The 15356-nt window shown below is 46.4% G+C and overlaps 1 protein-coding gene across 1 annotated transcript in view; it reads right to left on the bottom strand.

Annotated features, from left to right (window-relative positions):
- The window catches only part of DICER1 (dicer 1, ribonuclease type III), a 57081-nt gene extending 42725 nt beyond the window's left edge, over window positions 1-14356 (bottom strand). Inside the window, 8 exon segments of the mRNA XM_006903631.1 lie at window positions 2438-2598; window positions 3121-3255; window positions 4163-4293; window positions 5506-5668; window positions 6308-6427; window positions 6429-6496; window positions 13415-13515; window positions 14289-14356. Coding sequence (XP_006903693.1) covers window positions 2438-2598; window positions 3121-3255; window positions 4163-4293; window positions 5506-5668; window positions 6308-6427; window positions 6429-6455 — 737 coding nt within the window. The 5' untranslated portion in view covers window positions 6456-6496; window positions 13415-13515; window positions 14289-14356.
- Between the last annotated feature and the right edge of the window lie 1000 nt (window positions 14357-15356).

The following is a 15356-nucleotide window of genomic DNA, read 5'->3' as shown; positions in this document are numbered from 1 at the left end:
AGAACGTTCAGTGAAGAAACGAAATGGAAAACAGTCTTTACAGCACAGCTAGAATTCTACAGACCCTTACATGTAGGTGTTAAGTTATAAATATACACACCTAATTGTTAAGAAGTTAAAAATGCTAATATTGTTTATCCCTACGTAGCGAGACCATGGGAAGTATCCATTTTTGCATTTGGCATCTTATTCTCAAATACAGACTTTGCTAAGAGGGAGGAGTCAGGGGGAAGGACGCCCTCTGCAGGTCCTCCTGGGCCCTACAATCATTAACGTGCAGCACGTCGGGAGCTGGAGGTCAGGGGCCAGCAAGGACCTCCTAAGTGGGTGTCCAGGCCGGTCTGTCCTGGCTGTGAGCAATCTGAGCCTTAGACGAAGCACTTCTGTATCTCTGTCCCTGTCACTTGCACATGCCCCTCAATCGCTCTGAAACCATATGAGCCCCGGCCTCTGAGATCCTTCACTATGAAGGTTATTTGGCAGCCAACACTGAGTTCCAGCTCAGTCTCTGGAACGTGCAAGAGTTCTGTGAGCAGAAGCCTCATCAAAGAACATTCCACAGGAGCAAGCGAGCTCCAAGCATCACGTGTGAGGAGGAGGGAGAAGTCAAGTCTGACGCTTGGCTCAGTGCTGGGGGCACTTAACCGTCTCCATGCTGCTTCTCCGGATCGTCACGCTGGCAGGCTGCGCACGTTGAGGTCAGATGCCCAAGAAAGCACAGCCCTGCACGTCCACAGGAGACTAGACGAAGCCAGGAAAGGGATGTTCTGAAGGTCACAAGCTCTGTACCCCACAGGGATGTGGATATGAGCCAATGATGCCAACACGTTACTTTCCTCCTCGCTCTACAGGAGAGCTCTGGCCCCAGTCCCACTAAACATCAGGCAGGGTGCCAAGTGCCAACGTATAGTCACTGAGGAATCACAGGAAAGCAGGAAGTGCCACCCTACGGCCTAAGGGCAGCCAAGTGACACACTGTTGTCACACACTTCACACCTGGCAGAGACAGTACTGCGGTGAACAAATCCACAAAAGACCTCTTCAAAAAAATAAAAATTAAAAAAAAAAGACCTCTTCAAAAGTAAAGATGTCATGTTGAGGCCCAAACCAGGGAATTACCAGCAGCCTCTTATGCCCAGAAAAGCTGGATGATGATGAAGGCGGCCTGAGAGTTCAGGGCTTCTGCACTATGGAGCTGACAAAGAATGCTGAACATACAAGGGTCTACCAGGAGACCAAGTCTGTGTGAAGCTAGAACTCTCCTTGGAAGCAAGGATGACGAGACCTCTTCCCAAGTACTCTGGGCACCCCAACAAGAGGGGTCAGTCCCTGGAAAAAGGGAGTGTGCTCAGCGGAGCCACTGTTGTCATGTACCATCAAGTTGGAGGCGACTCTCACGGCTGACCCTGCAGTAAATCAGACGAGGAGACTGTTCAACTCTTTTCCCCAGTGAGCAACTTGTAGATTTGAACCAGGCGCCTTTGGGTCAGCAGTGCAACTCCTTACCACTAAGCCACCAGGGCTCCCCTCAGTGGAGCAGAGAGTCCATGGGGGGGGAAATAAAACCAAATAGAAAAAGCCTCAAGTGATATAGTGGCATAAGTGATGTAAGCCCAGCAGAGACTGCGAGGCTTCAGGATGGAGCCGCACTTCGCCTGTTGCACACAGGTCACCGTCAGCGGAACCAGCCCAAAGCCACCCAGTCACATGGAAGCCAGCACTCAATCCCACGTCCAACCCGGCTCTACACCCCTGGGGACTCCTGAGGCATCCTAGACTCCCCGCCGGGAAATCATTAGTCTGAAGACTCAGCACCTGAAAACATTATGAGGATCCCTGCATATAAGTTCAATGTGGTTAGTTTTGTTTAAAAACCATTTCCCTGTTAATTTATAGAGGCTCTCTTCTACCAACTTAACCAAATCTATAAGGTTTTGTGTATGTTTTAATGAGCTTCAAAATAGCACTGCTCTTAAAAAAGACAACAGCTGTCAACAGCATCGGCAATCCACGTCCTCTTGTTGACACAGTGAGGACGTCCCCGGTTCTTTCACAGTAAGTACACTGTAAATCCAGGATTACATGGGGGGAAAAAAAAATCAATATTCTCCAAAAGCCTCAGGACTCGTCAGTCAGAACAGTAAAGCAGACACCGACAAGACCAGGAATCTGCCATCACAGGCCTGGTCCCTGGGGCGTCCAGAGAAGAAGGCTTTGCTGTCCCCACCATCTCCAGACACAGAAGCACTGTTCTGCGACCGCAGGGAAGAAGACGGTCAGCTGTTCACAGGCTAACTGTCCTCCTGAAGAACCGTTAGTGTTCATAAACGTGTGCCCACTGACAAAGGTGCCATCTGCAGGCCACTACGAGAGACGCTGCAGGCTGATGACATAGCAATGGGTGTCTCGGCACGAGCGTGGCCCTCACAGTGCATACCTGTCCAACACCACCAAGTCGGTGGCCGTTTCAGCGTTGCTCTTAAGAATCTTCTCCAGTTTCTGGATCTTCTCTTCCAACTCCTCTGGATCACATTTCCCATTTAGAATGGAAGCCGTTAGTCCCAAGATGCGAGGGCATGACCGACAACTCTCACAGAGCTACACAAGACAAGGCACGATGGTAAGGAAGGAGCACGCTCCCGAGAGCCGGGCAGCAAGCACACACTGCTTTAAAACCGCTGCACAAATACCACCACAACCCGTTGGCTGCAAGCAGTGCTGGGCATCGCCACTCGGGAACTTACTGGAGCGTGCTTCTGAGTATCAAAAAGGGTATCAACGTGACATGACAGGTTCCTGTGGACTTGTTCAAAAACTCACTGTACTTTTAACTCCCTGTCATCGGGTCAAACTGACTCACAGATGACGCACCTTGCACTGGGTTTCTGAGACTGTCAGTCACTCGGGGGGAAGCTGCCCATCTTTGTCCCTCAGAGCCTCTGACGCCTTAGAAATGCCCAAGGAGCTTGGCCTTTCAGTAGCAGAATTAACTTAATATTCATTCCCTCACACCCTGAAGCAAGTTCATGAAGCTGATGCCTGTCACTGCTATTAGAAAGCTGAAATACTTGTAGCCAGTACTCCGACCTGAATTACCAAGACTGGTAACATGTAACTCACCTTCATAATTTCTCTGTAGGGGTGGTCAAGGATCGCAAGATGGCACTCATCAAACACCAAAAGGTTAATATCTGACAGTGACAAGTAACCATTTTTCAAAACATTCAAGGCGACATCGCAAGTCATAACCAGAACCTAAAATAAAACCAACAACAGGAGGTGAGTGTGTGCCATTCTCCCATGTCAGTAGCCACACAGGAAATCAAATCATGCAGCCGCTGTTTTGCAGCTCAGGAATAAGAAATTTGTTAGTCACAACAAAACCAGAAGTTCTAAGTATGCAGGTACTCGTCCACTGAACTAAGAAGGAACCAAGAACCCGGGAACAGGCTCTACCAGATGAAATTCTCTACTATGCAGAAGATGACTTAGAGACATGTTTTGATTGATGAGATCCGTCAATCTAGACAGATCACAACATAGCTCGCACCGCTGTCTCCCGTCTTCACTGGATTGAGCAGGTTTCCAGAGCACAGCATACAAATACTTTATTGTCTGCCATTCTGTGGACTCTGGTGCTTTGTTACTGAGGACTGAGCCCTGCACATGAGCCACACTGACAGGCTGGTGGTCGGGAAGCATCTATAGACCACTGTGTGTTCCCAACTCCAACCAACCAAAGTGCAGGCACAGAGCTGGCCCTCCACGTTGCTGGCTACAGAGAGGAACGCTGGGGGAAGTCGCCATTGACCTCGACAGACTCAACCAAGACAACTGTCAAGCGTCGAGGCATCTAATTCAAGAACACGTGTTGTGAAAGCAAGTTATCCATCAATTAGAAAGAGGGGGCAGAGATATGTGCTTCCCAAGCATGTAAACATCACAAATCTGTTTCTTGTCTACAAAGTACAGGCATAAAGAATGAATGACCCATTCCGTGTTAGGAAGAGAATTGATGTGAGAGTGAGGCCACAGGTTAGTTTCTTGGCTGATAAAGGACAAGAAAGTCAAGTTTAAACCCTACCTCACACAACAAGGCTACGGGTCAGTCTGTAAGCCACATGCAGGCCTTAGAGGGCTTTATAATGTGAAAACTTCTTACCTGGTGCTTGGCAAACTCTTGGTTCCATCTCTCCTTCGTCCACGAGGCATTAACTTCTGGGTTTGAGTACTCCCCAACTTTGAGATCGGAGTGAGTTCTGACAGCTGACACTTGTTGAGCAACCTGGTTTGCTGGTGACAAATACGACACTGCATGTAAATACTGAAACTCAGAGCCGGGTCGCTCTCTCAACACCATCAAGTCAATCCTCATAATGTATGATACAGGCCTGACAACCAATTTCTTAAACTGCCAATTAAAAACCTGAGAGAGTCAAAGTTATCCACCGCCCTGCCTCCAGTCATTCATCTCAGAGAACCTGAGAGCAAATAGTGTTCCTTCTTTACAGCCACACATCCCACTCGAAGAGCTAAGCTTCCAGGCAGGAACGGCAGTCACTCCAGAACCACCCCTGCTGTTCTCATTTCAAAAAATCTAAGTATTTCACCAAGAAATAAAATCATAGACAATATGTGTACAAACACACAAGACCGTCTCAGTGTTGGGCTGAAATCGTATAAAAAAAGGAGGTGACAGTTCCATTAGCACCTGTCATCTCAGGGTCACTCGTTATAGCTCTTGTCGGGGCGTAAAACCCAAACACAGAAAAATCCGTACTTCTCACTCTTACAATGTCTAACTTTTAAGCAGCGTTATTACTCTCTTTCTACAACTTGTCAAGCAAAATCATATATAAAAAAATTACTAAGCTCGTAATCATGGACCTTCTAGCAAAGCTGGAGCATCAACAACAAAAATGAGACTAAGTGTTTGGGACAAGCAATCCGCTCACAAGAAATGCAGAATCACAATTAAATGTAATTACATTTAAGGGAAAAACTGAAGTCTAAAGTTTTCATAAAACAAACTTGTGGCCTTATAGCATAGGCCACAACGTCATCAGGGTTCCTCCATAACTGAACTATAGTTGTTGCTAGCCGCCATCAAGTACAAATCATAGCAACCCCATGAACAACCAATCTGAGGCCTGTCCTATCCGGTGCCATCATCATCTCTGACACACTCGAGCCCACTGCTCGGTCACTGTGTCAATGCATCCCCTGGCGGGTCTTCCTCTCCTTTGGTGATCACCTTTCCTAGCTCTAAGGAATAGCCTTTCTGAGTAACATGTCCAAAGTACATTAGACAAAGCTTCATCATAGTAGCTGAGAAATAAAACAGCTAATCCCAGAAACCGTATGGAGTTTAAAAAAGACCAAGTGATTCTTCTCACAGAGCTCTGACACGCACATCATTAGTTTCAAGAACGTAATCTAAAGCCCTGAAGATCTGCTTAAACATATCTCACCCGACCTCCTCCACAGTAAACCATCGCTCATTACCAGAGTTGACCAAGAACACCGTCCTCTTGCCATTTCTGTGGAAGTCTCCCCTGATCTGATAGGACAGCTCTTTCGTGAGTAGTACTGCAATGAACGTCTTCCCTGAGCCAGTGTTTAAACAGACGATGGTATTGTGATCCAGCGCTGCTTCAAGCAGTTCAACCTGCCAACCAGGGAGAGGAGAGCACACATGTCTTTTCAAGCATGAAGCTGAGAACACTGGGCTTTGCTCCACATCTGAAAACTCCCCTATTTTCTAAAACCATGCTTCAATACATTGACAAAAGGAAATCAATCCCATACTATCTACATCTTTATTATAAAAATAATCAGGGGTATTAAAATTTATGTTGGCATGACATTCCTAGTTTCTCATCTTCATTAAAGAATTCTACTTTGCAGAGATGGGCTGATTCTTGAGAAAATACAACTGAACCCAGAGTAGCCATGGTTGTATGAGTTAGCCGAGTAATTTCAAACCAGCCTCTGCTCCTACCCAGCCCCACCAGACAGATACACCCAAATGGATATTCAGAAACAATGAAGCTTTCATAGAGGGGGGTGGAAATTAGACCCTTCACAAAGAATACAATCAAATAAATTACCCAGCAGAGGTTAGAAAGGAAAAGGGCTATTAAGAACAAAAGTGTTTTGTAAGAGAAAATTAATTGAAGAGGGAGGCTTGAAAAGTAAATGAGTTTTATATTATATGTGTCAACTATATGCTAATTACTCTACTTTAGTTAAAAAAAAAAAAAAGAGAGGAAAAAACCCACTCCCATATTAGTGTTCTCATTAGTACCTGATATTTTCTTGGCGTATAAATGTTATCATGAATTGCTTCTTGTTGCCATGGCAGTCCAAAGAAAGGACCCATTGGTGAGGAAGCAGGGGTCATGAGCTGCAGGCCTGCCATGCTGAGGGGTTGCAAAGCAGGGTTTCTCATTCATCCAGTGTTTCTTTCATTGCATTTTTGTTCTAGCACAGCTTACTACAAAAGGGAAAAAGAATACCATTACACAACCATGCAGGGTTCCAAACAAGAGAGCGCACAGAGATGGGAGAAACAGCTGAATCTTGCTCCAGAGAGCCTTTTCAAATGCCCTCTTTGACTGCCAGAGCTTTTTCGCCATCTAATGGGATCATTTCAAAAGTCAAGCATTCTCTACCATCCAGCTCAGCAACCCTACACCTAAAACATCAGTTAAAAAGAAGAATCAGACCCCGCACAGAGGCCTAAGAACTCCAATACCTGCTTGTGTTAGTCCTTAAAGACAGGAACTCTAAAATCTACAAAATGAGTTACATAAAGCAGAATACTGCTACATGATGGGATACTTTTAATCCATTAAAATGATAAAGCTTATTTACTGACACACGACAGCAGTCACAAGCAACCTTTTTTTAAAAAAATAGGTATGGTACAACATCTTTTTAAATATTCCCTTTGTAGTTCTGTCTGAGGAGCTCTGATGGTGATCAAAACACTGGGCTGCTGACTTCAAGGTTGGCGGTTCAAACCCACCAGTTGCTCTTGAGGGAGAAAAACAAAGCCATCAGGTTCCAGAGAGATTTCTAGCTTCAGAAACTATGGGACAGGTCTCTGTCCTACAGAATCACTGAGTTGGATCAACACAATAGCAGTGGCTAATTCATTTCTATAAAACACACAATTTTAAGGAGCGCTGGTGGCCTACTGGCAAGAAGCTGCACTGCAATCTCAGAGGTATGCGGTTCAAATTCACCAGATGGCTGGAGAAGGAAGGGGAAATCTCCTCCTGTACCTGTCAGATCTGGTTTGATGGTACACACACAAAATAGTAACATTTTTAAAAAATCTATTTTTTTTTAAATGTGTGTACCATCAAATCGGATCTGACTGGTACAGGAGGCGACTGTTCCTCCTTCTTCAGCAGAGCATCTGGTGTATTTGAACCCCACACCTATGGGAATGCAGTGCAGCTTCTTGCCACTATGCCACCAGAGCTCGCCCATTTTTAAAAAAATTTTTTTTAAAAAACCACACAATTTTGTGAGTTTCAAATATTATTTGTAAATCTGATGGTGACTGATAAAATGAGTCACATATGAAGGCACTGTGCCTGCCCCACAGGAAAGACTCAAACTGTATCCCAGACTGTCAACACAGCAAGTCTTTTGCTTAACTGACAACCTATCCCAAGTCGGTATTGGCCAACTACTTACGCGTCTCTCTCTAGTATTATACACATTCTAGAGAAATCAGCCGAAGCGCACTGTGCTGGGAAAAGACAAGGCTTCCATGGTACCTGGGCACTTGTTATTTCAGATACTCTTTCCCATTTTTAAATCTGACTCTGAAACAAAATGAAACTGGAGTCTTTTTTAAAAGTCATAACCTGCAAACTGGGGCTTAGAATTTCACATCTCAATCTGAAAGCCCATCACTAGCTTTTTTTTTTTTTTTCTGTTAAGTTTTTATTATTAGTTATGTCACAAGTCCAGATTCCAACAGCGAGGTGAGGTGGGCCAGTTTAGATCCTCCCCAGGAATGTGCCTTCTGCCCTGCAGTCATCCCAGGCTGGCAGCCAGGACACGGGGCAGAAGGACTTGTACACGTGCTGGTACCACTCACACATGGAGACGTCACCACCTTGGCACTCACCGCCTTCTTGCGGTGGTTGAAGTCTAGAGCACTCTGCCAGCGTCTGTTGGTTCTGGTTGGGGAAGCGGCTATCAAAAGAGGAAAAGGGGCAGTCCAGCAGTTCATCCTGTTTCTGGTCTTGTCGTCCGCTATGGTGGTGACTTCTAAAGACTACCCTCAAATCAGTGGCAGCTCCATCACGAGCTTTTGTAACTATCAGCAGAATGGAATTTTAACAAATTCTGATGGCACGGTGAAGACAACTCTACTGGTAACCAAAAGGTCAGCAGTTCAAGGCCACTGGTGGCTCCATGGAGGAAAGGTGAGACACTGTGCCTCCATGACCATTACGGACCCAGGAGCCCCAGGGGCAGTTCGCCTCCCTCTTCTACGGCCCCTAGGCGCTGGAATCAACACAATAGCAGCAGGATGGGCTTGTACTGCTGTGGAGTGGTCACCGTTCCTTGGTCCTTGGTAACCAGACTCTCTACTCTCCTGACTTAGCCACAGAACAGCGTGGTGACATCAGCTGACACACCAATGAACAGAAGCTGGAGGTGTGGAGCACCTTATGTGGGCCCAGTCTGCATTCTGATTGCAGAGACTCATTCAGCAGCCAGCAGTGTGCTGCCCAGTGAGGCCCAGGGCCGAGGGTCGCACAAGCCCAGCACGTCTGAGGACCAGAGCGGTCATGCTCAGCGTCCAGAGAAAGCAGGAAGCCATGGGCACGAGGATGTTCTGGGAGACTGCCAAGCACCCGCTCCGGGCTGAGCAGGACGTGATCTCCCTGACGGACAATGGGCTCCCTCTTCTGTGGACCTGGAGCCTCAGCAGGCACTCTGCCGCCGCCATGTGCTCCGTGCTCTCCTTCAAGTCTGTCCCCAGGGCTCATTCTCTGTCCAAGTGGCAGGGATCTGAAGTGCAAGTTCACTTTCCTTCATTTCCTGAGACACCACAAGCCACACACGGTGCCATGACCTGCCCACCACCTGCAGTGGAGAGTGGCCCACAATCTGTATAGGATTTTTTACCTTCAATAGACTCCTCACTTTTCACCCAGCACAAACGCCACCCCAGACCTAAAACAGGCACTGTGTGAGGTATCAGGAATCAGAGGACATCCAGTGACGAGAACATGGCAGAGGACCACCAAGCCTCCACATTTTCTTCACCTCTAACAACCAGTATGAGACTCAAATTCATTGTCATCAAGTGAGAACCAACTCAGAGCTGACCCTCCAGCAGGTTTTCAGAGGCTGTAAATTACATGGGAATAGACTGTCCGTGTTTCTCCAGAGAAGCTGTTCGTGGATTCGAACCATGTGCCTCTGGGTCAGTAGCACACTCCTCAGCACTGAGGCTGCCAGAGTCAGAGGCTCCTCACCTCCACTGCCACCAATTGTTCCCGGAGATAATATTCACAAGTAACAATTCCAGATTTTCTTAAGGGGGAACAGTATTCTTTAAAAATACTTCACTAGCACAATTACAACACTTTACGGTGGTCTCTCTCAACCAGCCGCCCGCCACGTCCCCCGCTGGGCAGCAGCTGTGTCATCCGGCTGCCCCCTAACCCAGGAGCGGCCCCTTGTTGGCTGAACCAAACAGCACCTCAGTGAAGTCACCTGGGACCTAGTTTTGTTGTTGTTGTTTTTTAATTTTTTTTTTATTTATTGTTAATTTCAATGAAAATTTACAGAGACTTTGGATTTCCATTCATTCATTGTTGCACTTTTCTCCCCTCCTAACCCTCCCCCCTGGTACATGGTACCCTCTTGGAAAAGTAAAAGAAAAATTATTTCATTGTTTTACAAAAATGGGACCTAGATTTTATCGTCTTTTATCTGCCATCACCTGCAGAAGGCAGCCGCTCACGATACCCTTTGCCTTGGGAAATGGCTCCTGCCTGTCCACAGTCAGGGCTTCAGTGGAGACAGGTGGAAGCTGCTGAACCCCAACTTCCAAGCCCAACCCATGGGGTTGGGGGACAAGGGGCGATGACATGCACTCACTCTCACCTTGCTATCTGTCTAGGCTTAAACTCAATTTTCTATGCAAGCACAAGCAAAGATAAGCTGTTCTAAAAAGAAAATTGGAGGTCCTGTGCGATTTGGGTGAAAGTTCAGCAACTGAACTGTACTCAGTTAAACAACTAGTACACACCGTTCCATGACATTAGTTACGACCCTGTCAGGGTCACAGCACTCTTCCCACTTCCTTCATGAGCTCCCGGTTTCCATTCGTCCTATTCTGCCTGTTAATCCATTCAAGCTTCATTTTGGGGTAAATTGTGGCCCTGTAATATGGCCGAGTACTGCCATTATTCACTTTATAGACTTGTCTGTTGTTAGGCTGGGAGTGGATCCCATTCCAGGTTTCACGGGTGTCTGAGACTTCCTGTCTCAGGGTTCCGTGCCAGTCTCTACGTGAGTGAGTGAGCCTGGTTTTCAGGCCCAGACCAAGGTCAAAGGGAAAAGGAAGGATTCAAAGAATATCAACAAGTCAGCAAAGGGAGTGAAAAGCCTCCTGAACCACCCACCTGAACCACAAGAGAGTGTCCCTCCCTTCCCTCCCCTAAAGATCCTACTGTGTAAAACCTGCCCAACCCACCTTAGGGCATGGTTTTCCCCTGGTCTGTCTCTCTCCAGATCAAGGACTCCCATCCCAGAGCCACCTTAATAAAGCTTCTTTAGCTTTCTCTTTTTCTCTGGTCTCTTCCTTGAGTCCTTGGCCTTATGTCCTGTGTAAGACCTAACACTGACCTTTATAATTTAAACTACCCTCTTAATCACTGCTACCACTTCCCTTCTGGGCAGGGGACTAGGAAGAGGGGCGGTCCGGCCAAGCGCATGTGGAGGAGAAAGCCCAGGGCTCAGAAGTCCGGTCCAGATGCTGCAGCACTGGACATAGAAACTCAAAACTCTTCCCTCATTTGTTCTGAGGATTATTTCAATGTTGTATCCCCTTTACAACTAGTGAATTCCTTTAGAACTGCCAAGGTTAAAATGCTCATTTCTCAGACAATCAGACTGGAAAACACCTAGACAATGAATCAGGAAGGAAGGGGTGCTGTTTGAGAGGCAAGGCAGGAAGAGCTAAGCTGAAAACAGGCAAGCCAGGCCCTGGTCCAGAACTCAGGGCCACTCCAGTTCCCACAGCTCCCCAGGCAGCTCCCCAGGCCAGTGTCACCTCCAGGACACTGCCATTTCACCCCCAGGTGACAACCAGCCATCTGTGGGGGACGGGACCAACTCACTCTCCAGGCAGATGGTTGTATAACTATCAAAAAAGGCAAGGAGGATATTGGTTTCACAAAACAAAAGAACTGCCATGGAGGCAGGCGATTCCAACTCAGTGACCTGACCTGACCAGACAGCGCAGGGCCGGCCCACAGAGCCGCGGAGGAAGCAGATGGCCGCAACTTTCTCCAGCGGGGCGGCAGCAGCCCACCACCCATTCTTTCTGCCACACGGACCCTACTGGTCCTTACAGGAGACTGAGAAGAAAACCAACCTTCAGAAGGACTTCTGATTGATTGTGAATTGAATCACATCACGCCTGTCGGTGACATGTGCCCACTGTACACTGTCGCCTGTCCAGCTTGCCTCCACTCTCCACTAGGAGAGTCCACTCCACTTAAAACACTCTCTTCACTGGCCTCACACACGCAGCCTTCTCTGTCCACTAAGTGACCCTGGCCATCATCCGCATCCCTTCCTGACCACTTCAAACACTTTCATTTTGGACTTGAATCCCAGGATTTTTATTTGGGTTGTGTGCCGTCGAGTTGGAAGTGACCCAAAGCTGCCCCTCCAGTGGGTTTTCAGAGGCTTTAAATCACACAGGAGGACAATGGCCCTCTTTCCCCTGTGGAGATGCTGGGGGATCTGAAGAATGTGCCATTGGGTATACAGTCCTAACAACCATAAAACAAAATGTACCTCTGTAAGTCAAAAAGAATCCCTCCTTAAATAATTTCTTTCTAATCTTTCAATCTGCTGCCATTAGGTTAATTCTGACACATGGAAGCCTCATGCGTCTACAACAGAGCTGTCCAACAGGCTGATTTTTCAGAAACAGATGATCAGACCTTTCTTCTGAGGCTTCTCTGGGTGGACTTGAATCCCTGGCTGGTCAGCTAGAAGCTGAGTGCACCAGTGACAATACGAAGATGCACCCAGTGAGTGCAGGAGCTCCTCGAATCCAGAGGCTGCATTCAGGTATGTCTGTGTCTTCCACCACGTCTAACTGTACCCAGGACATGATAAACCATCGATGCAGGTCTGTAGAGCCAAACAATTTTGCTGGAGTGGCATGAAAACCTTTGGACAGTTCCCACTTGCCTCACAAGGTTTAGGCTACATACACTCACCTTATTCTTTCACTGACACTGACACGTCACGAGGGGAAGCCCTGGTAACGGGGGGTATGACGTGTCAGGACACTAACTGAAGGCAGGCAGCTGACCAGCAGCCGCTCCACGGGACAGAGATGGGCAATTCCTCCTGGAAAGACTTACAGCCTTGGGAACCTAGCGGAGAGTCGTCCCAGCTGGACTCGACTCCACGGCACAGGGTTTGGCCTTCAGTTCATCTCAGTCTTTTCACTTTTTAAATTTCCTCATGATTATAACCGTATACACATTTAAAATATGACGACGTGAGCTGGAGATTTCTGGATGTCCATCCAATATGGACAGGGAGGGTTACAGATGGCTCAAAAGAGATTTCTATTTGACTTGAAAGGGCTCCCCGACCCCAGTTTCCACGGCCTTCAGGGAAGTGGTGAGGACGCTGCAGCAAAGAGATCTGCAGGAAAGGGGGCCGGGGGGCAGCAGGTGCCCCCTTCCCAGTGAAAGCCTATGAGAGCTCCCACACTGCAGGCCCCTCCACCCCTTCAGAAGAGAGCAGCCGGCCTCAGAAACACACCAATCCAAGACAGGCAAAAGTCAACAGGTAAGCCTATAATGCAAAACCCATCACTTTGCCAAATTTTACTTTCCCTGGCATGTTTAAAGTTATTTGTTTTTAAGTTGGCTTTAATTAAAAGATGTGACTCCCTGCTGGCAAGCACAGGCCTGTAGCTGCACAGATGCAGTGACCACTGCTGACGGCCAGCAGGGCCACCCCGTGACTGGCTTGCAAGTACAGACTTTCAATTTCTGCCCAAGCAATTTACACTGCTGAAACTGGGGAGGTTGTTTCAGAGTTTCTGCATTTTATTCACTTAACCACCAGAGCAGGACACACAAACGCTCTTCTCTCTACCTCCCAGAGACAGCTTTACCGTTTTAATGTCTGCGATGTCTGTGTTGCTGCTGTCTGAACCGCATTTTGACATTGTGATGGCCCCTGATCGGAAAGTCACAGCATCCCCAGGCTGCTGCTCTGGAAGGAAAGACGAAAACAGCCAAGTTTAAGATGCCAGTCCCACAGCTCAGCACAAACACATTACAAGGGAGTCATACTGACGGGACCGGGAATAAAAGACTGTTATTTCGCATTCCATTTTTAAACAAAAACATTGGTGTTGTTTGAGGATACCATGTCCTGTGCTCAAACAAAGAGCAACAGAACGAGCCATGACAACAGCATGCCTAATTCCCAGAGAGAAAAGCAGGCAGAGAGCTAGAGAAAAGCCCAGGGCAGGACTCAAAACAAACAAGGAAATAGAACAAAGTAAGTCAATTTGAAAGGCAGCACTTTATAGGTGGTGGCGGCGGCTGTTGAATGTGCCTGAGAGTTGCCTGCAACTCATAGTGAATGTATATACAGAAACATGAAAATAATGAAAGAATTAAGTGTGCACTATTATCTAAAATCACCTGTAAATTTATTAACACATACAATGAATAAAAGAAGGTCACTGGGAGAAAAACTCGGGCCAAGAAACCTAGTGCAAGGCTTTAATACAGGTATGAAAACTATCAGAGACTTCAATTTCTCAAAGTGGAATTAAAAACACACACTCCACAAGCAGTGAAATCCACACTGTAAACTTTTACACAGGGCTTATTTCAGTAAAATAAAAGAGTTCAGGACCATAATTCACAAAGTTAATGCTGTGAGAGAAACTGAAATGTGGGGTTAACTTTACCCATAAATCACAAAAATTAAGGACGTACAGACTACTAACACTATTTTAATTTGCTTATATTTACCTCAAAATGATGATTCTAAGTTCTTTCAGAGTTTCCAAGCCTGTATTATTTCATACCCTAGGTAACCTAAAAGCAATCAGAGAGAATATATTTCAGAACAGAGGATTAATTTAAAAAAAAGTGAACTTTAAGAAATCTCCTACTTGATAAACTTCTCATATTTAACTTAATAAGGCCATCTTTCATAATTCAACTTTTGGGAACCAGACAGTACGTTTAAGAGAGATGCCCGTTAATCAATCTCAAACATACTGATTATGTTCTAATCCAACTGGGGGGGAAAAGCCCTTAGTGTAACCTAATTAGATATAATGGAGAACTCCTAGCATTAGCTTACAGGTTCCCCCAGTAAATTCTGGCAATACACACACACACACACACACACACACACACAATCTCTCTCTAACACACACACACACACACACACACACAATCTCTCTCTCTCTCTCTCTCTGATATGAACATCATGCTTCACAGGAGCATATTTGATCTTTCATAACTCATGTTTCTGAAGCTATCTCAGATTCCATCTGACTTAACTCCATCTCCACAGGGCCATCCAGTAAGATGCATAGGAACAAACCTTCTAGATCTTTCTTGGTGAGGGCATAATCAAAATCAGAAGCAGCTGATTCTGCTTTCAAATCCAATTCCGCCCAACTAATTACATCCTATTGAATTATGAAAATCACTTCTCTTGGCGGGTTGAGGATTCTCATCTTAATTGATAACCAAGACTTAAATGACACACCTTGCCTGATGACAGATTCTGGCTCAATGGTTTGAAAGATGCATCCCACATATCAAATACTCAGCTTTCTGTACAAACCTCAGCCACATCGGCATCTAAATGGGGTGTGTGGTTGTCCCCTTTCAGACACAGGCTTGGGACGGCCCTCCTGTCTGAAAGATAAAGGAGTCGGGTTTCCAGGGGTGAATTTTCAAAACTAGTCACAGAAGACACTGCTAGCAGACTCCCAACTCATCTATTTCATTACATGTGTCACAAAGTCATCTGCTATTAACTTACACTGCTGTTCATATTTCATTCCTATGCGTCTGATGCCC

The sequence above is a fragment of the Elephantulus edwardii genome, unplaced genomic scaffold (assembly GCF_000299155.1).
Source record: "Elephantulus edwardii isolate Elephantulus edwardi_28Jun2011 unplaced genomic scaffold, EleEdw1.0 scaffold00002, whole genome shotgun sequence".
NCBI classification, from domain to species: Eukaryota; Metazoa; Chordata; class Mammalia; order Macroscelidea; family Macroscelididae; genus Elephantulus; species Elephantulus edwardii.
This window is presented reverse-complemented; position numbering and strand designations above follow the sequence as displayed.